Source organism: Chelonia mydas, chromosome 1 (assembly GCF_015237465.2).
Source record: "Chelonia mydas isolate rCheMyd1 chromosome 1, rCheMyd1.pri.v2, whole genome shotgun sequence".
Taxonomy (NCBI): domain Eukaryota; kingdom Metazoa; phylum Chordata; order Testudines; family Cheloniidae; genus Chelonia; species Chelonia mydas.
The window spans coordinates 244,626,161-244,649,730 of NC_057849.1; the positions used below are offsets into that span (position 1 = coordinate 244,626,161).

The following is a 23,570-nucleotide window of genomic DNA, read 5'->3' on the forward strand; positions in this document are numbered from 1 at the left end:
CCATCCAATGGCTGGACATACTGTGTGTGCATACTGCACAGTACTGTAGCTGAGGCATGAAAAGAAACCCATACAGACCATAGACATCAACTCTATCAGGTGTGTGAAGAGAGAGGCTCCCAATGTCTGAGTCTGTAGAAGCCATGTTGAGTTGGCCTCAGTTGATAATCACTCTTTAGGGCATCTTACTGCTGCCAAGTTATTTTAAGGTTGCTATAACCTAAAACCAGGAATCTGGATCGTCAAAATATTGCAAATACATTAATAAACATAGGAACATCCTAGCCCCTTATACCTCTGGGTTGATAAAGACAGGCAGGTATCAGGCTAGTCAGTGTCCACTTGGCTGCATTTCAGACAGTAGTATTCAGTACTATTGTCCAAAAGGAACAGATGAACCTTCTCTTCACAAGAGACTACTCTGCACAGCAAAATGTGATAATAATGTTTTTAAAACTTAATTTATCTGTAGAGAAGCAACAAACCTTGGATTCTGGATTCCTGAAGTCTTACTGCCTTTTTAATCACACCTTTCAACCATTACCCATAGGTTGTCTGCTGTTACCAACTTCTTGCCACAAGGGCATCATATGTAGCACCTTCAAAGGTGATTGTGGTCATCTGCAAACAGGTCAGCTGGGGTGATTAGAAACCCTGGTATTCAGTGTAATGTGGCAATGGCCCCTCCCTGTCCATGCTCAAGTTTATTTATGTTTGTGAACTTCTTGTGGATGTTCAGTCACTCAGACTGACACAATGGTTGAATATTCCTAGCCTCTAATTTTGCCCATATGTTTTCCTCATGCTCAGACAGTCCCGTTAGGTCTGTTCAATTTCGAGTTTACACTAAGGGGGTGGGGGAGATTGTGGTTGGCCTTGCATGAGTGGACAAAATGGAAAGTAGGGACATAGAAGGGGGTTGGCCATCCCCACAAAATAACTAGATCACAACGACCACACTGCATAGTCACCATCGAATCAAACTAGGATTCCTAATCAGTGATCCATACATCTCTTTTTACAGTGCCCAGCAATGGTACTACTCTGCCCTGGAGATGCCTCTCTGACACTTCATTTAAGAAAACAGTTTCAGGATCAGTTATCACTATGGCAAAGACGACCCAGGTTGGGGATTTAACTGGGGTCTCCTGTGTTTGTCTAAATCAAGACATTTTTCTAAATAAAATGACTTCTTTGAAAAGAAATGCTCTTGGAACATATAAAGGCCCTCAATCATGCAGACAGCAGGAACAGTTGCTGATTGGTCTCGCTTGTCTAACGTGTTTTATAATTGGTTCATTTGGTTTAGTTACCTTGGAATCTGTATTTCTTAGAGACGCTCCCGCATCCACCAAGAGCTGGCAGATGCCACGATGGCGCTGGCAGGCCGCCTTGTGCAATGCTGTCTCACCCCTAAACCAAAGCAGAGGAAACTAGCCGTAAGTTAAAATGAAAAATGCAGCATTTTTGTGAGGATCTCTCCTGTTATCCTTGGCATAGACACGTACACTTTCTCCCTCAGCTTGCATGCTTTCTGGATCAGTAGAGCAGCTTATAATGCACATATGGCAGACGGAGTGCTTCTGGGCGGGTGGGGAAGGGAACAGGAACTGTTGCCTTCATATATTTCCTTCATATTGGTACTCTTACAGAAACAGATCACCACATTCTGCTGGAAGAGCAAGTTAGCTGCCTTTCTGTTAATTCACTGTAGGGTAAACAGTGGTGGTTTTTTTCTATTATTTCCTACCCAAACTAAGTATTATGACACTTTGGCTCCTGCAAGCAGGAACAGATACATGGAAGTCAAACTCCTGCATGCCAAAGTCAGCGCTTGCACCATATTGTTGCCTGATCACTGATCCCCACCTCTTCTGGACTTCCATCAGTAAGTTAGTGTTCTAGTCCTCCACAGCTGGAGATCTGCACTCACTTTAAAGCTCTAAACCATTCTGATTTTCACAGGATAGTCTTGATTTTGACTGCCCCAGTATCCTGTGAGTGGGCCTCACAGGATGCGGAGACAGTCTCACAATACCACTGCAGTTGAAGCAATCTTCCTCATATGATGAGGAAGTGGAGGAGAATGTGTGCTCTGGGTGGGATATGAAAAGATCAAAGATGCAGCACTAGATGCCAACTGATTTCCAGCTGAGAACTAAGGGACAAATTCATGCCTGTGCTGGTGCTAGAGCTAGTGCAGGGACAGAAAGGCAGTGGTTTGCAACTCCCCTTTTCAGGACTAGATGGTGAATGGTTCAACCTTTGGCAAAGGCCAGGGAAGCCCTGAATGCTGCCCTAACTTGCACCTCTGTTGCAATGGCCTCTTTCAGAATCACTGGTGCATGGGAATGTTCCAAGCATGCCTCTTCATGCCCTCTTCCAGCGTACTCTGGAATGCTCCCTGCAGTGGAGGTTTCTGTGGAGATGGGGCAGAGCTAGTTCTTTGCAGGGCACTGGCACCCCCTGTGACAAGGCTATGCTTATCCTATTATGGCCCTTTTGTGGCAGCTCAATATAGATAGCACAAAGGAGTCATAGATAGGATGACTAGATAGCAAGTGTGAAAAATCAGGACGGGGGGGGGGGGGGGGGTAATAGGCACCTATATAAGACAAAGTCCCAAATATCAGGACTGTCCCTATAAAATTGGGACATCTGATCACCCTAATCATAGGGCAGCTGTGGCTTAACCCTAGAAAGTCCAAAATGGTTTGGGTTCTGACTATTTGAGATAAAAATTCTCTCTGCTTGTGGGAGGGCATTGTCAGCAAGAAGTTTTCTTGCCTTTGGAATTTACTATCCCTCTTGGGCCCTCAGTGCCTGGATTCAGTGAGTGTCAGGACATTGCAAATCTCACCTGTTTTCCGCTAGAACTGTGGTTCTCAAACCTTTGCATTGGTGTCCCCTTTCACACAGGAAATCTGAGTGCGACCCACCCCTTTTAAATTAAAAACACTTTTAAAAATATTTAACACTATTATAAATGCTGGAGGCAAAGCATGGCTTGGGGGTAGATGCTGACGGCTCGCGACCCCCCCACATAATAACCTCTTGACCCCGAGGGATCACAAACCCCAGTTTGAGAACCCCTGCTCTAGGAGAATTAGGGCAATTAGGAGATGGGGGAGATAATAGAGTTTGTTTTGGAGCTTGGGAGGAGAGGTGTGGTGTTCACTGGGGTTGGGAATCCTTTTTTAGAAGTCTGCTATTTTCACACATATTTATTTTAACTTTTGTACCGCACCAAGAGATTTCCAATGAGCACAAATGGAAGTAAAGTGAAATAAATCAATCATTGAAGGAAGTGGGTGTCAAGTGGGTTGCACTTACGTTTCACTGTCTGTCATATCCAGTAACTCAGATGGTCCTGTGAAAGAAAGTCACATGTCATATGCAGTGTTGTAGCCATGTGTGTCCCAGGATATTAAAGAAACAAGGTGGGTGAGGGAATATCTTTTATTGGACCAACTTCTGTTGGTGAGAGTGACAAGCTTTCAAGCTTACACAGACCTGTAAGTGAGGGTAAGCTCAAAGCTTGTCTCTCACATAGGTCACATGGTATTCTTTACATTCTATGATTTACTGGTTAGAACAATAATCAGCCAAACCGTGCCTAATATTGTGGGTTTGGTTAGAGGCGGGTATGGTGAACCTTCCTTTGAAGTTTCACTTCCTTTGGGTTCATATCCCCCAAATTCAACTTTGACTTTCAGGTTGAATGATCCTGCAAAGTTTACCGCAAGTCTCATCTGAAACCACCAAGTTTTACACTATTCATTACACAAGCACAAAATAGAACCCCTCTTCTTTTCCTCTTTTGCTGTTTTCCTGAGGGTGCATTGGGAGGGAGGAGAACAGGACCCAATGGTCTATACCCCCTCCCCAAAAACAAACAAACATTTTCAATATCATTGGGGGAAGCCAACAGGCTGTCTCCTGGAATTGTAGGTGGCCCACTACCTTCCTCCTCCATCTTCACACTGTGGAAGGTTGGAAAAGCAATCCCATTCCCCATACCCTTACACTGGAGAAATCTTCACTGTTTGCCCCCAAGTTACCAGCAACGTGCTTAAATGGCTCCACTGGCTGCTGCAATAGCCTCAAATCTCATACGGGGACTTTTGGCAACTGAGAGTTTCACCAGCTACTAGGGAACCTGCTCCCATAATTAGCTGCTTAGTGGGCCCACTCCCCACACAGCAGGGACTGTGGGTGCTATAGGCATAGCACATTCTGTTTCTACTTGGAAAGGCTACACTGTAGTCCAACAATAATACTACAGACATATACAACACTTTACATTTTCAAAGTGCTACACAGCATTAATCTTAATAAGGAGCAAGAATGACGGGTTCCACATTCAAACCTCCTTGACTAGAAAGATAGTCAGATATGATGATGGACCTAGGAGCATGGAGGGAGGAAAACAGGCGACTCCTTGAGGCTCTGAAGCCCCTGCACTCCGATAAGCGGGAACATGACATTTGAATGTTCTCATTCCATTAGAATCAGGCAACTAAGAAAAAAAAAATCTAATGTCTGTCAAAAGAGTATTCTTTTCAGGCAATGATGCTCTTCCAGCTTACCAACGTTGCTATTTGCCAGCTATTGGGCTTAGACAATACACTGTAGCCCACTGGGAAACACAACTGGAGCTTTGGCCCTCCCAGATACATAACACACTTCTTTTGGGCATGGAGATGACTTTGAGTGAGGAGTGGCGTGGGGAGAGGGGAAGACAGTTTGACTGGGTGTGCAAAGTGCCTTGGAAGATAGAGTAAGGATAAAAAGGGAAACTGGGCTAGGGCATCAGGGGAGAAAGAGCAGGGGTATGTGATAATTGGTCTGGGGTGGCAAAGGAGCTGGGTTAAAGTGATGGGGGATTAGACCTGCTAAGCAGGGAGACCAAGGAGGAGGGAAAATTGGACTGAGATGGAAAGGGGATGAAATTAGGCTGAAGGGGGATAGGGCTGATAGTGAGGGGCTCAAAAAAGCATTCTAAAAAAAAATATAAAAATAAGAAAGCCAGCACATGTTCTGTCACTTTAGGTAAGGGGGGTTATATGAGGTTACACTGAACTAAGCTATTTATCAGAGCATCCCAACTATCAGAGCCAGCTTGAGGGTCAGAGACTGGTAGTATGCAATTCACAGAATATGGTACCCAGATTGTTGTTTTGTTCTCTTACGTTTACAGCTGAAACTGGAGGCACTGAGTCATGCATAATATTAAGCTGGGCCCTTATTTATGTTCAGTAGTGCTTCTCTTAAACCATCTCACGCCTTCCTTCCAATTCCCCAACCCCTCTTTTTGGGCCTTGTTTTTATATCAGTCTCCCTGGCGCTGCTAGCCGACCATTCCAGATCCCCCTCTGGTGCAGGACAAAAGCTGCACAGATGTGGGAAAGGCTGGCACTGGGAAAGCTAACAGCACTGTCATCCTGGCCCAGTGGGGAGCTGCCTGTTTTACTGAGGACTAGAGGCAAAGAAAGAAAAGGGGACTGAGGCACAGAGAGGGAGATGACAAAATAACCCAATAGAAGTCCGGAAGGGAAATGCATGAGTGAGAGTTCTATCAAGGAAAACAGCAGGGGGGAAATAAAAACAAAAGATAGAAATGTGTTGGGAGGTAGAGGAATAAAAAAAGGCCCAGGGAAAATAAAATAGGGGACAGGGTCGGGTCGGAAGTTCGCCTGAAAGGAGCTGAAAAGCAAGAACCATCAGGGAGAAGACCAGCTGGGATCACACTATGTCCTTAATGTCTGATAGTAATTTCACACAGAAAGATTAACTTTTTTCTTCCCTCCCTCTCCCCTGTTTGTTCCACCAAACCCGCTCTCTGATCTCTCAGAAGGCATAGCAGTCTGGGCTTTGGGGAGGGACAAGGAGTGAGATGTTCAAAGCAAACAGCTGCCCTTTAACTGAGCTCATTACCACATAAAAGAAACTAACTGACCACATTTCCAAGGCATTTCCAAAATCTATGGCACCATGCAGGCTGAAAGTCCTCAATATGTGCAGCAAACCCTACCCCTTCCAACTGAGGCTGTTAAAGCTACTCCTAAAGATTCCCGCCTTTTGGAAGGCGCACAGACATTAACTTGTGTCAGTGAAATGCCCTCTTAACCCTCACTTTATAAAACTGGGGAAGAGGGGTGCAAGATTTTCTTTAAAAAAAAAAAATAATGTTTGAGGTTGTCAGTGCCTCTGGATGTCTAGTTTGCTTTGTCTGGGCAAAAGCATGTCAGATTTGCATAACACCTTGAGTATCACTTATATTTGCGGAACAAAATTGGCTTGGTTACTATCCTTAAAACTGGGAGCATTTTTAAAAGATATTCGTATGCAATGTTATAGAACCCCCCAGGTTTCCCCTTCAACTTTAATCCTAGAGAGGGGATAATAGTAAATGTCTTTTACAGTTGATGTCTTTTTAACTTGACTCAGGGTCTCCCCCATGACTTAATGATGGGGCTCTACTTCGAAAAGTGACATTGTGGGTTTCCATATTTATTGTCTCTCAATTTCCATATAAAATTTGCTTACAAGTAAAAAGATGGATTTTCTATCTGCCAACTTCAAACTGAGATAGCAAAGCCATGTAGTGGTCTATCTGGCTTAGGTACCTGATTTTGCAACAAAGATTTTGCAGGCCAAATGCTGCACTCAGTTATACCACTGCAACCTCACTTTCTTCCAGTTATGTGCTTAGCACAGTTATGCAATCCCTGTGCCTTCAACGGGATTACATACATGTCATTTAGGGCAGAATTTGGCCCTGTATTTGGAATTTACCTAATAATTCTGTTCATGATGTGAGCCAAAATAGAATCCAGTTTACACTCCCAGAATTGTGTTGGCTCTTCAGTGCTAACAGTGGTAAAATTGTGTCCTTCTCACCAAAGTAAACTGATAGGACTCTGAAAAAGGACTAAAAATGGCACCTTCCTACTCAATAGATCCGCTCCCTGTGTATATTCAGAGTACAACTCCACCTTAATATTTTGAGGGTAGCAAGGCTGTTGAAGTTTGAGGTTAGAGGATTGTTCAGGACTGGGCCTACTGCTGACATTCCACAAGCTCTGCCTCATCTCAACAAAAAGTTAGCGCAATATCTATCAGTGTCATCTCACTATTCTATAATGCAATCAAAGTGGACGTTGCCCATTTCCAACAGAAACAAGGTGGATGTCCACCTGGATTACATTGGTCTCATTAGCACTACAAAAGTAATCAACTGTTGAGAATAGGCCACTTTCACGTTAAATGAATTGGCCTTGTTAGCACTGACCCCCCAACTTGGTAAGGCAACTCCCATCTTTTCATAGATATACTACTTACTGTATTTTTCACTCCATGCATCTGATGAAGTGGGTTTTAGCCCATGAAAGCTTATGCCCAAATAAATGTGTTAGTCTCTAAGGTGCCAGAAGGACTCGTTTTTGTTGATACAGATGAACACGGCTACAACTCTGAAACCTAGACTATTTAAGTGATTAGCTCGTCTAACAGATTTATTTCCGTAGCGTAACAGAGCAACTGTGCTTTTTGGGCATTTCTTGGTCCACTCAGAGTTTCTAAAGGGTGTCTCCCCACGCATATGGGAAGGACCCCTGACTCTGGGAATTCTGGGAGGAAGTTCAGGGTTTTGTATTTGTTTTTCCTGCCTCTGAGAAAGAGGAAAACTTCTTTGTTACAGCCATACAAAGAGCCAGCAAAGTGTTGCTTCTATACTCTTCTAGAAAAGTCTATTCACTGCATGTGCATCCTCTCCTGGCTGGGCAGGGTGTAGCAGCTCTCCTCTTCCTTTGGTGCCCCCCACTGACAGCAACCTGGCCCTGTGGTGGTCTTCCTCTTCCTGTGAGTTGGCCATCCAGCCAGGTCACTTTTAGTTCCGGGCCTTCTGGGGAAACACAAGTCCAACAGGCCAATGACCTGGCAGCATCACACCAAAGGTTCTGCCCAACTTCAGGCTTTTTGGGCTTGTCAGCCATAGGCTCTGGGGTGTTCATGCCCCTGTCCTAGGTAGGCTGGTAGAGGAACCCAGGCCTACCCTCTACTCTGGGTTCCAGTCCAGGGACCCTGTATGAAACAGATGAGGTCTGTTTATTGAGATCCTCTGCTGTCTCTCTGGATTGCTTCCTCCCATGGCCTGTAACTAGGCCTTCCTCACAGTCTCTTAGCCTGTTGACTCTTCTGCTGGTCCCAAAACAAATGAGAGCCAAACCACTTATGAGAAACAAAAGAAACAGGGGTCCTGCACCTGGCCTATCTTTCCCAAGGGGGTATGACTCATATGAGTCTCTGGTTAGGCTCTAGCCCTAGTTGGCTCTTCCTTTCAGGCAGCTTCAAGGCAGTCTCTGGCCCCAGCCAAGGCTTTCTTCACAGGATTAGTTCAAGATATCTATTCCCTCTCTCAGTCAGCCACCAATGAACTGGGATTTTCCTCTTTTATCTCCTTCTTCCTTGCACAGGTGTAACAGGATGGGGCCCACAGGCTCTCATTAATCCTCTCTTGCTCAGTATGGGGTCTGCATACTCCATCACACTCACCTTCCAGCAATAAACAGATGTGATTCTGATGCCTACTGAGTTTGTACCTGCATTGTCATTCCAGGGATTATGCCGGGTTGTTCTAGCGCACTCATAAATACACTGCCGCATAAACAGTATCTTTATATGACTAACCTATGGTTTTTCTTATTTGAGACCTTTTTTTTTTCTTAACATCTGAAATGTTTCAGATCCAGATCATGGAACAGCGTCTCCTCATGACGACACTGGTGTGTTTGAAAGTGGCATATGCCCATCACCACAAAGGGCCTCCTTACATTAATGTGTCCTTTTCCCTCCGCCCCAACCTCTGAGCACATGGGATTGGATTTGCCTTTTCTTTATCATGTTATGTTCACCTCCCTAGTTCAATATGAGGAATCTATAAATTCTGCCTAATGCTTTTTAACATTCAGAACATTTCCCTACATGATTTAGTGCTGGATTTTCAGCAGCGTGCCCTGGAAGGTATTTTGCAGTGTGACTCCCATTAACCTTAGCCATATCCAAGAGTGCATAGGCAGCAGACACTACAGGAGCAGGTGACTGGGCAGGGATTGAGGCAGTAGCAGGGATAAAAACCATTCCAGTATCTTCTCACATGAGAAAGGATGGACATTAGCTAAAATGATTTACGGGGGAAGCATAAGATATTAGGAAGTGTCAGAAAACATCTGAATCACTGATTAATACACTTCATGCTCTGAATACTGATAAGGTGCTAGGGGCCACAATCTACATTTTAAAGTACTTTAGAGAAGCAGAAACATTACACTGATGAACCTTCAGCAAGTTGGCTCGAGAGATTATCAAAGAATGAGAAGTGTCCTGTACAGAAATGACTTATTAATTTCTTGGATGCAGGTGTAGAGAGCGAGTGGACCTCCATTAGTGCATTGCCAATCCCCAGTCAGATTCCCCAGAGACTTATACAAACAAGGCAGCTGAGATACCCAGAGGAAGAGGATCTAGAAAGGTTTCAGGGGGTTCCTGCCAGATTGGTGAAAACAGGGCTGGTGTTTGCTCAATGCTATGGGTGGTCTTTGTTTAATCTTGCCATAGCCTCCTCACACTTTCTCCATTTGCTGAGGAGACTCCTTCTCATGGGTTTCCTGTTCATGTCCCTGCTAGCTTCAACTACTACTTCATCTTGAGTCTTCACATAAATCTAACTGTGCTAGAATTCCATTGGGATGTACACATGCAAGATGTGCCTGAGGGAAATATTGGGGACGGATGGGGGATGAGTACACAGGCCAGGTGTGTTCTGAGAGGCAGTCTGGAGAGAGGGCTCTATGAAGGAAACTACAGAATTCAGTGTGTTATGTAGGAGATCAAACTAGATGATCACAACAGTCCCTTCTGGTTTTATAATCTATGAAAATGTTGCGTCTCCTACAAAGTTGTCCTGTTATATTCTTCACTCTTTCCCCCTTATCTAGGGCTAGCTTCAACACTTCTTCCAAATCCATAGCAACATGCTGCAGGAGGACAGATTGGTAAGGGGTTGTGAGTAAACTTTTATTCTACCATAGTGACACTTATGGCTACTTCATGGAATGTGATTCTCTGTGGGTTTGCACACAATTACTTACCATGTTCTAAGATGTATTTCACAATTTCAAGGTGCCCAGTCTTGGTAGCATGGTGAAGCACGGAACAGTGGTCAGGTCCCTGGATTAACAGATTAGCTCCTCTCTTACAGCATTCTATGAACTGGAATGTAAATGCACAGGAAGAGGACAAGAAAACTATAGGACAAGGTGCACAGGTAAATAAACATGCAGGTAAATTAACTGTCAGATTTACTAGCAGGTGGCTAAAAAGAGCAGTGGTAACCACTAGCCAAACTGTTAGGCCCTTACAATGCACAGCAAAGGCTTCTGACCTAAAACTAGCAAGGCTTACAACACACTGAGTTAACAATGTCAAATTACATTTCCTGAGCAGTGGATCATTGGTGCTATACTGTAGATGAATTATGCTTGCAAGTAGGGCTGGTCAAAAAGAAAAATCATTGAAATTATTTGAGGTTTTTGTTTGTTTGTACATTAATGAAATATTGGGTTTTCAACTAAACATTTCACAAAAAGTGTTTGCTTTCTGTGGAACATTTTAACTTTCCAATCAAACAAAACCAAACATAAGTAAACCAACAAAATTGAGCCAAACCGCAAAAAATTTATTTGGAATTACACGGTGCCTTATGGGAGTTGTAGTTCGGGTGCCTTATGCCCCAAGTCCATCTGCAGAGATTGGGATACAGATTTTATGTGCATGTCTTGGTTATGCCCTATGCAGATGTGTGGTGGGGTGGATCGCTGTGTGTTTGTATGAATACATATTATTACAGTGGTGGTGCTACAGTCTAGTCTGTATATGAATTTGTGAATGGCCAATGTGTTCAGGATTGGGTACACACTGTATATTGTGTGGAAATAGTAAATTGCTCTTTTTATTTTCATGTATATTCCCATGTATATTTTTAGCCAGTAGGGGCCCTAAGCACAAAAGAAAGAATCATTCCTAAATACACTTGTATGTATTTGCAGCAGATATCATGAGAAGAATATTTTAAGAATTAGGTTTTTGGGCCTTTTCCCAAAATCTCCCTGCCTTGCCTTTCCTACCGCTGCCCCGAGAAGATCTGAATCTCTGTAAGGAAACCAACATGCCAGAGATTAGGTGCTGTACCTCCTATTTCCTTATCCATATATTACACACACACACACACTTTTCTACTTGGATCTCATTGTAGGGGAAGATCTGCATTGGGAGGGCAGGAAAGAGCAGGTGATTGCTCCTTAAAGTTGCTGCAGGTCTTTGGGAATTTGTAAAAAACACTACAAAACAGTGTTGAGATGACATAATAATATCCCACTGTCATAATGAAATGACACAAAGTCATGATGCACCTGAAGAAGATTCAAGGGGGAGTTGCACCATATAAATTACCGTAGCCTTAAGGGATGGGGAAACTGTGCTGTAAATTTCAGAATAGAATGTGATATGAGGGAAAGGGCAATATTGTAGAACTGAATGGTGGTTACAGTGAATCATCGCTACTGCTGCCCAGTGGGATAGTGGGGGTAGAGGTGTGTGTCTATAGGCAAAGATCAGGAGTGACAGAATTGTCACTTATTCAGATAGCTTCAAGACTTTTTCCAGTTAATGTTGCAATTGTTAGTCACAATACTCACGCAAATTCAGGGGCATGTGTGCAAATCCCAACCACTTAAGGTACATCTACACAACAAAAAACCAAACCAAACACCAAAAAACCCACAAAACCCCAAAACAAAAAACAAAAAAACAGTGGTAGCGAGTTTCAGAGCCTGGGTCAACTGACTCCGGCTTGTGCTACAGGGCTAAAAATAGAACCCAGGCTAGGAGACCTACCCCCAATGTCAGATTTCAGAGCCCAGGCTCCAGACTGAGCAGGAACATCTACAATGCTATTGTTAGCCCCACAAGCCTGAGTGATTTCAGAGTAGCAGCCATATTAGTCTGTATCTGCAAAAAGAACAGAAGTACTTGTGGTACCTTAGAGACTAACATTTATTTGAGCATAAGCTTTTGTGGGCTACAGCTCACTTCATCGGATGCATGCAGTGGAAAATGCAGTGGGAAGATATATATACACACAGAGAACATGAAACAATGGGTGTTACCATACACACTATAACAAGAGGGATATCACTCTCGTTTTAATGTGTATGGTAACACCCATTGTTTCATGTTCTCTGTGTGTATATGTATCTTCCCACTGCATTTTCCACTGCATGCATCTGATGAAGTGGGTTTTAGCCACAAAAGCTTGTGCTCAGATAAATTTGTTAGTCTCTAAGGTGCCACAAGTACTCCTGTTGTTTAAGCCTGAGTGAGTTGACTCAGGCTTTGAGACTCATTGCCATGGGGTTTTTATTCACTGTGTAAATGCACCCTTAGCTGCTGAAAAATAGGGATTGCAATCATCAAAAGTGAGCTTCACACTTATAGGAATTAAACACATTCCCTCTGCCCCCTTTCCTCCTTCCTGAGAGAGTTGCCAATAGCTGACACTTAGGGCTGGCCAAGATTTTTGGGTTTCAAGCCCTTCTAAATGTCAGAAGAACTTGGCTCATAGTTAATCCTGACATTATAGTGCAGTGTGAAGGGGAGCAAAGACTAACTAACTATCAAAAGTGTCATCTATCTATCATGAGATAGTAAACCAAAGTCCCTTCTTCCTACCTTTGTAGTTGTCTAGGTGGAAATTAAAAATATCCTTACACTCTTTTAAATGAATTGGGGACAACTCCAGTGTTCTGACCAACATTCCCCTTTCAGTAAAACAAGCTTTATTGTGCAAGGCTGGCTTGGTAATACTGTATTGCTCAGCACTGCATTTGCCTACATAATCACTTTACTGTGTAATCAACCCATTGCTCCGTGAAGTATTCCTGGAGTATGAAAGGTGCAGTATAACACCAGATTCTAATAACTTGAATTTCAATCATACCTCACTTGGCTGTTGTTCCTCTAATATTCAATGTACCCTGCAAGTGGCATTTGGAGATCAAGGTTTACAGCAGTATGTTTATGTTTTGAGAGAGGAGTAGACTATAACTCATAGTTCATCACAGCTGCAAATAGCTGAGAAGAGGGAGAAACTCAACTTGCGGTACATACCTTCAGAAGATCACCGTCTATTACTGCTTGTAAAAGTGCTGCAAAAGACAAAAGACAAGACTAACATCAGGGATAAGGACACCAGTACAATTATTATTTACATAGTTCCACAGATGAGTACAGTGCTTGACAGTATTAAAAATACATAGGAGGAAAGGTCCCTGGCCCCAACAAGCTTGCATTCTAGTGCCACAATCTTAAATCACCAGAACCATGCTCTGGATATGGCTACACAGGAGCTGAAAGTGCATGTTCCAAGTCAAGCAGAGTACCTGTGCTAGCTCTCATCAAGCTAGTGTGCTAAAAAGAGAAGTGTAGCTGCAGCAGCATGAGCAGTGGGATGGGCTAGCCACCCCAAGTATGATCCTGTCTGAGACCCTAAGTGCATATTCAGGGAAGCTAGTCCCTCCTGCAATTCATGCCACACAGTGGCTACACTTCTATTTTTACCGCATTAGCTTTATCAGAACTAGTATGGGTGTGTCTCCTTGAGCTGAGAATCACCCCTTCCAGTTCCAGTGTACTCATACCATCTGGCAAACATTACAGAATGAGGGACGGAGTATAAACTATATTGTGTCAAACACTACCAAAAGTTTAGGCCAACGTTTTCAAAAGTGGCCACTCAATGTGTGCGCCTCAATTTTTGAATGCCCAACTTAAGACATATTAGGTAATTTGCAATGTGCTTGCAGCATTGGTTTAACTCTGTTCCAGCTGAATTCAGCAGTGAAATTCCCATTCACTTAAATGGGAGCACAGATAGGCCAACACTGAATGCAAAGAAGGTCCTTCCTGGGATCCTCTCAAGATTTATACTGATGAACAATCAGTCCCAGTAGTGGATAGCAGAACACTCAGAAATAAACAAAGGGGAAAGCAGAGCATTATTAATAATTTAGAAGTACCTAGACACCCCAACTGAGATTCAGGCTTCCATTCTAGTAGACATAGCACGAACGCATAGTAAGAGACAGTCCCTGCAGCACTTGCAATAAACAGACAACGGGTGGGAGGGAAAATGGAGGCACAGAGAGGTAAGATACTCAGGGTCATACAGCACATCAGTGGAAGCTCTGAGACTAGAACCCCAGTCTCCCAGTCCAGTGCCCCACCCTACCCAGTAGGTCACATTGACTCCCCGCATGCCTCTCCTGATCTATAGATCAGACTAGATGATCACAGTAGTCTTTCTAGTGTCTCATTTGGGGTGTCTAGGCACTTCTGTAATACAACAATTAGTTGTAAGCCAGTGGATAGGATGCTAGACTGGGGATCAGGGTTCCATTCCTGGTTCTGCCCCGATGGGCTGTGTAACTTTGGGCAAGTCACTTTCTCTTCCCACTGTTTTTAACAGTGGAACAATTTACCAAGGGCTGTGGTGGATTTTCCACCACTGGCAATTTTTAAATCAAGAGTGGATGTTTTTTAAAGATATGCTCTGGTTCAAAACGAATTATTCTGGGGAAGTTCTATGTCCTCTGTTATACAGGAGATCAGACTAGATGATCACAATGGTCCCTTTTGGGCTTGGAATCTATGAATCCTCATATACTGCCTCCCCCTATTCCTAATCATATTACAAGCAAAGGGGGTGACAATGAGACCAGAGTTCTGTGTGTTTTGGTGACAGCTGAACTATATAACTCATAGGAGAGTTTCTACATTCTCTGGGCAGTAAGTAACCACAAATAAGTGAGGGTGATACAAGTTTCCTTCCACAGAGCTATTGTCTCCTTTCTTTCCCTCCTCTTAGCATTACATATACAGCAAAAATCAATAGTGAACTAATCTTTCTGGAAAATAATGTAATAAGGCCCATGAGACAGAAAAGCATGTAAGTGCCTAGGTCCATCTTTGTTTAGAATAGCACTTAAGTACGTGCTTAACTTTAGGCAGAAGCCGTTAAGGATGTGCTTAAGTACTGTCCAGATAAGGATACTTTCCTGAATCAGGGCCTAAAGGAGGAATAAGAAAAACAATACCATAGTATTTTATCTGTCAAACACAGCACTGGAACCTCCATGGTGACTATTCCACAAGGAGCTCATTACTACTCCAAGAATAACATCACAAATGAGTTAAACACTGCAGGGGAGACAGGGGAGAAACCAACAAATGTTTCTTTCGTTTAAAGCACACGGAAAGCTGTGTGGTATGCAAGAAGTGGATTTCTATTGCCTAAGCAATGTCATTTTTGTGCAGGTGATTTGGGGACCTTTTCTCACTTCACCCCTGGCAGTGTAGCAGTGGGGAAAAGCAAAACTTCACCCAGCAGAGTTCTGAATTTGGAAAGCAGTGCTACAATCGCAGTTCATATTTATCCTGCCGCACTTAAGACGGTTTCTGAGCGAGCACTAGTTAACAAACTAGGTATTGTAAATCACCTGGTAGCTGCACCAAGTTCTTAAGTAAAGAAGGAGACACAAAGCAAAGGATAAGAGCCAGAGTTGGGAAAATACAATTTTGTGCCTCAGACTCGGTTTTCACATACACTGGTTTAAATCCAGAGTTTCTTCTCTGTCTTCAATGGATTTATACTAGTGCAACACAGCAGAATTTGGCCCTTTGTGCTTATTTGTGGCTCATTTTGTATTCAAGTCTTGTCTTTTGTCTCCTGGGAAAATCTGACCTCTTCAGAATGGCTGTCTTCTGGGTTACTGGTATTGGCTAAGATATTCACATAAATACTGTGTCCTCCCCACAAAATGAGGAGTCAGAAAATGGAGGTTACTTACTTACTTTAACTGGAAGTTCTTCGAGATGTGTGGTCCCTATCTGTATTCCACACCTCAGTGTGCATGCGCCCGAGTCTGAAGATTTTAACAAGCAGCGTCCATTGGCCCGCACGTGCACAGCAGATGTCCTTGTGCTTCCCAGGGTATAAGACGCAGGGAGGGCGAATATCCCCTCAATTCCTCTTCTACAGTGAATCCAATCCAGATCCAAATGCAGAGAGGACGGAGGTAGGTAGTGGAATACAGATAGGAACCACACATCTCGAAGAACTTCCAGTTACAGCAAGTAACCTCCATTTCTTTGAGTGATGGTCCCTGTGTATTCCACTCGTGGGTGATAGACAAGCAGTACTCACACTGGAGGTTGGTGCAAGGAAGCCAGCAACAAAGATGCGTGCAGTATTGCGGAGCCCACTGCTGCCTCCGCAGCAGAGGCCTAAACTGGAGCATAATACCTAGCTAACGTGTATGGAGCTCCACGTGGCTGCTCTGCATATGTCCTGCATTGGGACCTCCTGCAGGGATGCTACTGTGGTGGCGTGTGCTCTCATGCAGTGGGCCATTTTACCACTGGGAGGTGAGATGCAAGCCAGTTTGTAGTATTTGATAATTCAGCCAGAAACCCACTTAGAAATCCTCTGAGAGGATATAGCTTGACCATGGGATCACTCTGCTATCACAATAAAGTCTCAGATTCCTCCTGATGGGCGTGGTTCTTTACAGGTTAAAGGCCAATGCACCCCTGACATCGAGGCAGTGAAGTCTCTTCTCTTCAGACAAAGCATGGGGTTTCAGAAAAAAGACAGGTAGGTGAATCCACTGGTTAAGATGGAATTCAGAGAAGACCTTGGGTAGAAATTGAGGGTGAAGGTGAAGGGATACCTTGTCCTTTTGAAATACCATAAAGGGGGAGTCCACCATAAGAGCTCCCACTTCGCTCACCTTCCTGGCCAAAATGAGGGCCACTACAAACACCACCTCCATGTCCCACCTACTCATGAAACATGTCATTAAGGGTTCAAATGGAAGACCAGTAAGTTTTGACAGCATGTGGTTAAGATCCCATAGCGGTGTTGATTTAATGACTGTTGGGAAGACCTTGACAAGGCCCTTCATGAACCATGTCATAGTTGGGTGCATAAAAACAGAGCACCCGTCTACTGGAGGGTGGGAGGCACTAATGGCTGCTAGGTGGATTTGTAATGAGCAGCTGACTGAGAGACAAGAGTTCTTTGGAGACAGGAGGTAATCTAAAATGATAGTGCTGCACCCAGTCTCTCCTATCAGGCTCACCCAAACAACAGGTTCTAGTATGGATTGTTTTCTACTCTAAGTATAGCCTGGAGAGGTGATGAACAAGAATGCTCTACTTCTAACTCCCATCCAGACATCAGTCTGCGACAGGGAGAGAGCCTGGGTTGGGGTGTTTGACCCTGCCCCTGTCCTCCACCTGGAGTTCTGGGAAGGGATGGATTTTGTCTGGAGGAGGATAGGATGACACTGATAGAAGATCTGGAAACCAAAACTGTCTGGGCCCATTGGTAAGGCCCTACCAAATTCACAGTCCATTTTGGTCAATTTCACAGTCATAGGATTTTTTAAAATCGTAAAAGTCATGATTTCAGCTGTTTAAATCTGAAATTTCACAGTGTTGTAACTGTAGGGGCCCTGACTCAAAAAGAAGTTGTGGGGGGGGGAGCGGGTTTTGCAAGGTTATTGTAGGGGGTGGGGTTGCAGTACTGCTACCCTGACTTCTGCACCGCTGCTGGCGGCGGCACTGCCTTCAGAGCTGGGCAGCCGGAGAGCGGCGGCTGCTGGCCAGGAACCCAGTTCTGAAGGCAGAGCTGCCGCCAGCAGCAGCGCAGAAGTAAGGATGACATGGTGTGGTGTTGCCACCCTTACTCCTGCGCTGCTGCCTGCAGAGCTCAGTCAGCAGCCGCCAGTCTCCGGCCACCCACCTGTGAAGGCAGTGCCTAAAATAATCTTGCAACCCCCCTGCAACTTCTTTTTGGGTCAGGATTCCCAATTTGAAAAACGCTGGGCTCCCCTGTGAAATCTGTATGGTATAAAGTAAAAGCACACAAGACCAGATTTCACAGGGGAAGACCAGATTTCATGGTCCGTAATGCATTTTTCCATGGCCGTGAATTTGGTAGGGCCCTACCCATAGGAGAACGGCCCTGGCCTCTTCACAATGTATCTCTCTCAGCACCTGTGGAAGCAGGGGGATGGGAGGAAACTCATATCCGAGACCGCTTTTCATGGATAGTAGGAGAGTGTTGCCTTGGGAGTCGCACCTCTGGCTTCTCAGGAACAACATAGAGGAAGTTTTATGTTCATTTGAGACACGAAGTGCCATAAAGGTGTGCCCAATGACGTGAATATGTCTAACAGAATGGAGTCCTGGATTTCCCACTCATGGTCCCTGAGAAGTGCCTGCTGACGTTGTCTGCTAAATAGTTGTGAACTTCTGGGATGTATGCCTGGATGGTGATTATGTGCCTTAGGTACCAGTTCCAAAGCCCGACTGCCTCCAGACAAAGCGAGTGATATCCTGCTCCTCTATTTGTTTATGTAGACCACAGTGGCGATACTGTCCACCATCACTTGGATGTGGATGGAGCAAATGAGTAGGATGGTGGCTTTGCATTCAAGACAAACTGCCCACAGCTGCAAAATGTTGTTATGTAGTCTGACCTCCCCTGGGGTCCACACGCCCTGCACAGTATGACTGTTCAGGGGGGTGCCCCACCCCAGAAGGGATGTATCTGTTACAATGGTAGGAGCGGAGAAGGGAACTCCCACTCGTACCTTGCCTCAGTATGACCACCAAGTGAAGGAGGTGATGACCCTGGTCACTTGGGAGTTGATATGGTGGTTGTTGAGTAAGTAGACTGAATTGAGCCAGGCCTGCAGAGAACGTAGATGAAGCCTGGTGAAGGGTGTCACGTAAGTACAGGCTGCCATACAACCTAGCAGCAATAGGCACATTCACATTCAATCTCTGGGAAATCTAATAAATTAGGTTTGCATCATTTGAAATCTTTCTACAGGGAGGAAGGCTCTGGCAGAAACAGAGGCCAATGTTGCCCCTATAAAGTTCATTTTCCTCATGGGAGATAAAAGGGACTTTTCTCCATTCACGTAAACTCCTAGGGCTGCAAGACTTTGAATCAGAAACTGAATAGCCAACCTGACCTCCTTTCAAGAGTGGCCTACCAGGAGCCAGCCATCAAAATACAGAAAGTCTGTGTGGCGCTGATGCCTTATCTGGGCCACCACCATGGAGAAAACTTTCATTAACACTCTGGGTGCTGTTGCAAGCCTGAAGAGGAGGATTTGGAATTGAAACTGCTCCCAGCCCACCATAAGCCTTAGGAACCGCCTGTGAGAGGGCTGAATGTCTATATGACCATATGTGTCCTTCATTTTGAGAGCCATGAACCATATCCCTTCTTGAAGAAAGGGGATTATTGATGCCAACATAACCATCCTGAATTTCAACTTTCAAATGAAGATATTGGGTTGTTGAAACTCCAGAATGTGTCTCCTGTTTCCCTCTTTTCTGGGGACTGGGAAATATGGAGAATAGAACCCTCCTTCCTTGACACTGAGGTGGGACACACTCTATTGCCCCACAGTGCAATAGGGATTCCTCTTCCTGATGAAGAATCAACTCATGAGAGTGGTCCCTGAAGGGAGACTGTGAAGGGGATTTGTGAGGAGGGAGGGAGAGAAACTCTACATGGAGTATTCCTGATGGATAATCTCCAGGACCCAAATGCCCATCATGCTCTACCCTCCAGTCTGGGGTTTTTTGTGTGGAACCAGTTCCTTAGAATCTGTGCAGAAGGACTTGTCCGACCTCAGTGGGCTCAGAGAAGGAGCATGTCTCTTACGGACAGTCCTCAATGGGGATCTGTCCTTGTGCCAAGAGAGCATCCCTTGCTCTCATGGAAAGCCTTGGAGGAAGAGTCTTTAGACTTAGAGACCAAGGCTCTTCCTTGAAGCACACGCTCGAGGGGTGGGGGGTGCACTGGTTGTTTGGTGAAGACAATGTAAAGAGGGGTCTCACGTCCTTCTCCATTAAGTATTTTCTAAGGCAAAGCTCATTGGCTTCATAAGTTCTTGGTGGAAATGAGTGACAAATGATGGACTTTGTCAAAATGTTTCTCAACGAGACAGTAGAGGCTGCATTGGTATTTGTTGCTGATGGAGAAGGATCTAGGGCAAGGAATGCAGTTTTTGAAGCCCAGGACTCTGGGCGTAGTCCCCGACCATGGGAAGGGAATCCTCAGTCCAGGGAAACAAACTACAGTAACTTTACTAAAAACTAACTGTACTAAGCTAAAAGAATAACTATTTACAATCTTATTTACAGGATTTTCTGAAAGGCTGAAGCAGGAGAGGACACTGGATTCCAATGTAGGACCATCTTACCACCTCATGGCCTGAGTGGGCATTGACCTACACTGCCTCTTATTCCCTTTCTTGGGAGCATAAGGAGATCTACTGCACATCTGCGAGCTATTGCTTGTTAAAAATCTCTGGACTTTGGCACTTGGAACACGTGTTCCCATGTGTGGAATGGCCCAGCACTCAAAGAATGACTGGTGATACCATTTCCAAGCTGTCTTACACTTCCCATTATTTCAACACATGCTGCCTTAAAGTCCCTCTCCAAAAGCAAGATATAATTTCATCCCATTCAAACCAAAGTGATTACCTATGGCTACAATTCTGAAAAGATAAGGGGTAGAGTTAGATGTAAATCAAAGTTTCCTAGAAGTCGCACAACAAACCTATCTTCCAGCACATATCCATAACTAGAGATTGGCTAGTGGCTCCTCCTTTACTGTGATGTGATTGACTATTGAATGTGGACTGGCTATCAGTCACAAAGAATAATTTATATGATCTTTTTCTTTCTTTTTTAGACCCAACTCCAGCAAAGCACTTAGGCAGGGTGTTAGTTGTTGCATGACTAGCCCTACTGAAATCAATGGGAAGACTTGCATAGTTCAAGATAAGCACTTGCTTAAGTGCTTTGCTAGAATGAAATCTTTCTGCATAGATAAAATACACACATGCGTACCAAAAAACAAAACTGCTGCTATAGTGAATGGATTGAACTATAAGAATTCAGTGCTGTGACAGAGGATGCTATGAAGTTTAGAATACTGGAATAGGTAGAGGTAGTCAGCTTTTTGAGGCAGGGACCATACATGTCTGTACACAGCTTAGCACAATGAGGTCCCAAACCCAACTGGAACTTGTGTGCTAGGATACTGATGACGACACAATAATAAAATTCACCCAGTTTTAAAACAGGCGGTCCAAGCAAGCAAACATATGGTATTGGTGATAGCGAATAAAGGGCGAAATCAAATGAAAATGCTATTAACATGCAATGACAAAAAGTAAAAAACAAACGTGAGCACAATTTTATTTGTTCTGAGCAAAATAGGTTTGTCACTGGTATAGTACAAAACATGAATTATGCAATTGTTTTATCATACCAAAAAAACCTTCAGGTCTTAAAGAGTCTAAAATAATTACTTGATCTAAAACATTTAAATCAAATTGTTATTTTCTTGATTCTTCCTAAGATGGACATTTGTAATGAGTAACAGAAATGTTTTATTACTTATTCTTTTGGGGATAAGTGGATTTACTGCAAATGAAAGCTACCAGATAGACAGAACTGGAGACTGAAGTCCTTTATCCATATAATTGGCAAGCACACAGTCTGCAACAGTGCTAGATTCCTTAGATTGCCTTCTAAATAGGCCTCAACTCTCTTTACTGGGAGCCAAGGATAGTTCATATTCCATGCCTCTTCAAACCTTTGACCTCTTTGCGGAGACTGCCAATGGTGCTGTGTTTACACAGGGACACCCATCTACTATAAAATGCATAGCCAACAATTCATTTAATATACGTTAGCTGTCGTATGGTAATAGCTTTTGCTCACCGAGTTAGGCAAAACCAATACCCTAGAGATTCTGGCAGCATCTCTTTAATTAATAAACAAATAAAAAAATACCAACAGTATAATTAGAGAAGTCTACAAATTGTCAGCTGATAATGCTGTAAGAATAGAAAAATCAACCAACTCGAAGTACTTTACAGTTCTAAGGTCAGATCCTGCCAATGTGCACATGAGTAACTTTGCTCACATGAACAGTCTCGCTGACTTCAATGGGACTGCTTGTACAAGTAAAGTTACTACTTGTGGCATAAGTGTTTTCCAGCTCTGGACCTGAAGGGCACCCCTCTCCACTGGACCCCCACCACCACCGTACAAACTAATATGCATTGGGTGCCATTCAAAATTTGTATCATTTTGAAAGCTTCTACCATTCCTAGTGGCATTCCTCATGAAAGAGCTAGGAAATATATCACTGGAAAGGATAGAAGCTTTCAAACCAACGAAAATTTAGAAGTGTACCCATTCTACGAATGGATCATTTTATCCATGGTTGAAATGAAACCACTTCTGGGACAAAGCTTATCTATTTAAGAGTGCATAACAGCATTATACAGCAGCAAATGAAGACTACCATGTCTAACTACAGGGGCAGCGTAGGCAAAATTTAATTACCTAAGCTTTGGCTAGAAAAATCGGGATAGATAAAATCTGCAATTCTTTTGAAAAGTGACATGAAATATTTAATGACCACATATGATCAGGACCTTGTTTCATCCTCTGATATGAAAGACAGTACTCCAGCAGCACAGTGCCTTCTAATACCATGCTGGTGTTCAGCGCTTACTCACCAACACCATTTCCTGCAGGACATACTTCAGGCACTCCTTGAAAGTTTCACCGTGAAATACTGACTTGCCCCAACCTTGCAAGGTATGACAGGACTGCAGAAGGTGATACAGTTCAGGTTCTTGGAAGTTTTAAATTTAACTTTGATCATTAACTGCCAGAACATTCTCAACCTAGAACTCACGACTGCTGCTGTAGACTGTGTGAAATTCATAAACTTAAAAATTGAAAGCAATTACTGTTTTTTATGTTGAAAAGTTAAAAGCTGAACTGAATAGCAACCGAAATGTGGTGTTCTCTTTTTACCTGGCTGGACTTTACCTACCAGCTAAGGACTTGTAGGATACTAAATAATAAGAAGAAAAGTCTTCAGTCTCAATTTTCCATGAGATTTATAGCAATTAATTTATAGCAGTTCTCTTTCTGTCAGAAAGCGAAGTTTTCCAGTGTGCGAGAGATCTACTTAGGTTGTAATTTATAAATGTATCATTTTCTCTGTAAACACAGCCACTTAATTGTAGCAGCTTTGTACATTCAGTGGTTGTAGGGATTCAGATAAGATGAAAGCCGAATATGAAATAGTGAAATTACATAATATTCTTCAATATTATGTAGAATTGACTATTATATTGGGCTGTGTGTTACAAACCAAATTACCAAGAATTTTCCTCGCTCTTCAATATTTTAATTTATTTTAGAAATTTTTATAAAAAAAATACCAAAACTCTGCCAATAAATAAATAAAATAGATAATGAAAGGTAGATACATAATGTACATATGTACATTACATATGAAATGTACATTTCAAATTGTAACAACTTAAAAA

The 23,570-nt window shown here is 43.4% G+C and overlaps 1 protein-coding gene and 1 long non-coding RNA gene across 8 annotated transcripts in view; one reads left to right on the forward strand and one right to left on the reverse strand.

Annotated features, from left to right (window-relative positions):
- Positions 1-21,697, forward strand: part of LOC122464735 — a 30,987-nt gene extending 9,290 nt beyond the window's left edge. The window contains exons 2-4 of one of the 2 annotated variants that reach the window (XR_006289047.1): positions 10,262-10,327; positions 16,689-16,771; positions 20,347-21,697. This is a non-coding gene — a long non-coding RNA (uncharacterized LOC122464735). The remainder of the gene's footprint in view (positions 1-10,261; positions 10,328-16,688; positions 16,772-20,346) is intronic. The other variant, XR_006289048.1, reaches the window with a different exon arrangement.
- Positions 1-23,570, reverse strand: part of DGKI (diacylglycerol kinase iota) — a 284,192-nt gene that overhangs the window by 7,120 nt on the left and 253,502 nt on the right. For 5 of the 6 annotated variants that reach the window (XM_037878871.2, XM_037878878.2, XM_037878861.2 and 2 more), the window contains 4 exons: positions 13,228-13,265; positions 10,152-10,272; positions 3,334-3,370; positions 1,314-1,413 (listed from right to left, as the gene is read on the reverse strand). In XM_037878871.2, the coding sequence (XP_037734799.1) occupies positions 1,314-1,413; positions 3,334-3,370; positions 10,152-10,272; positions 13,228-13,265 (296 nt within the window). Of the gene's footprint in view, positions 1-1,313; positions 1,414-3,333; positions 3,371-10,149; positions 10,273-13,227; positions 13,266-23,570 lie in introns of those variants that run through there. The other variant, XM_043541175.1, reaches the window with a different exon arrangement.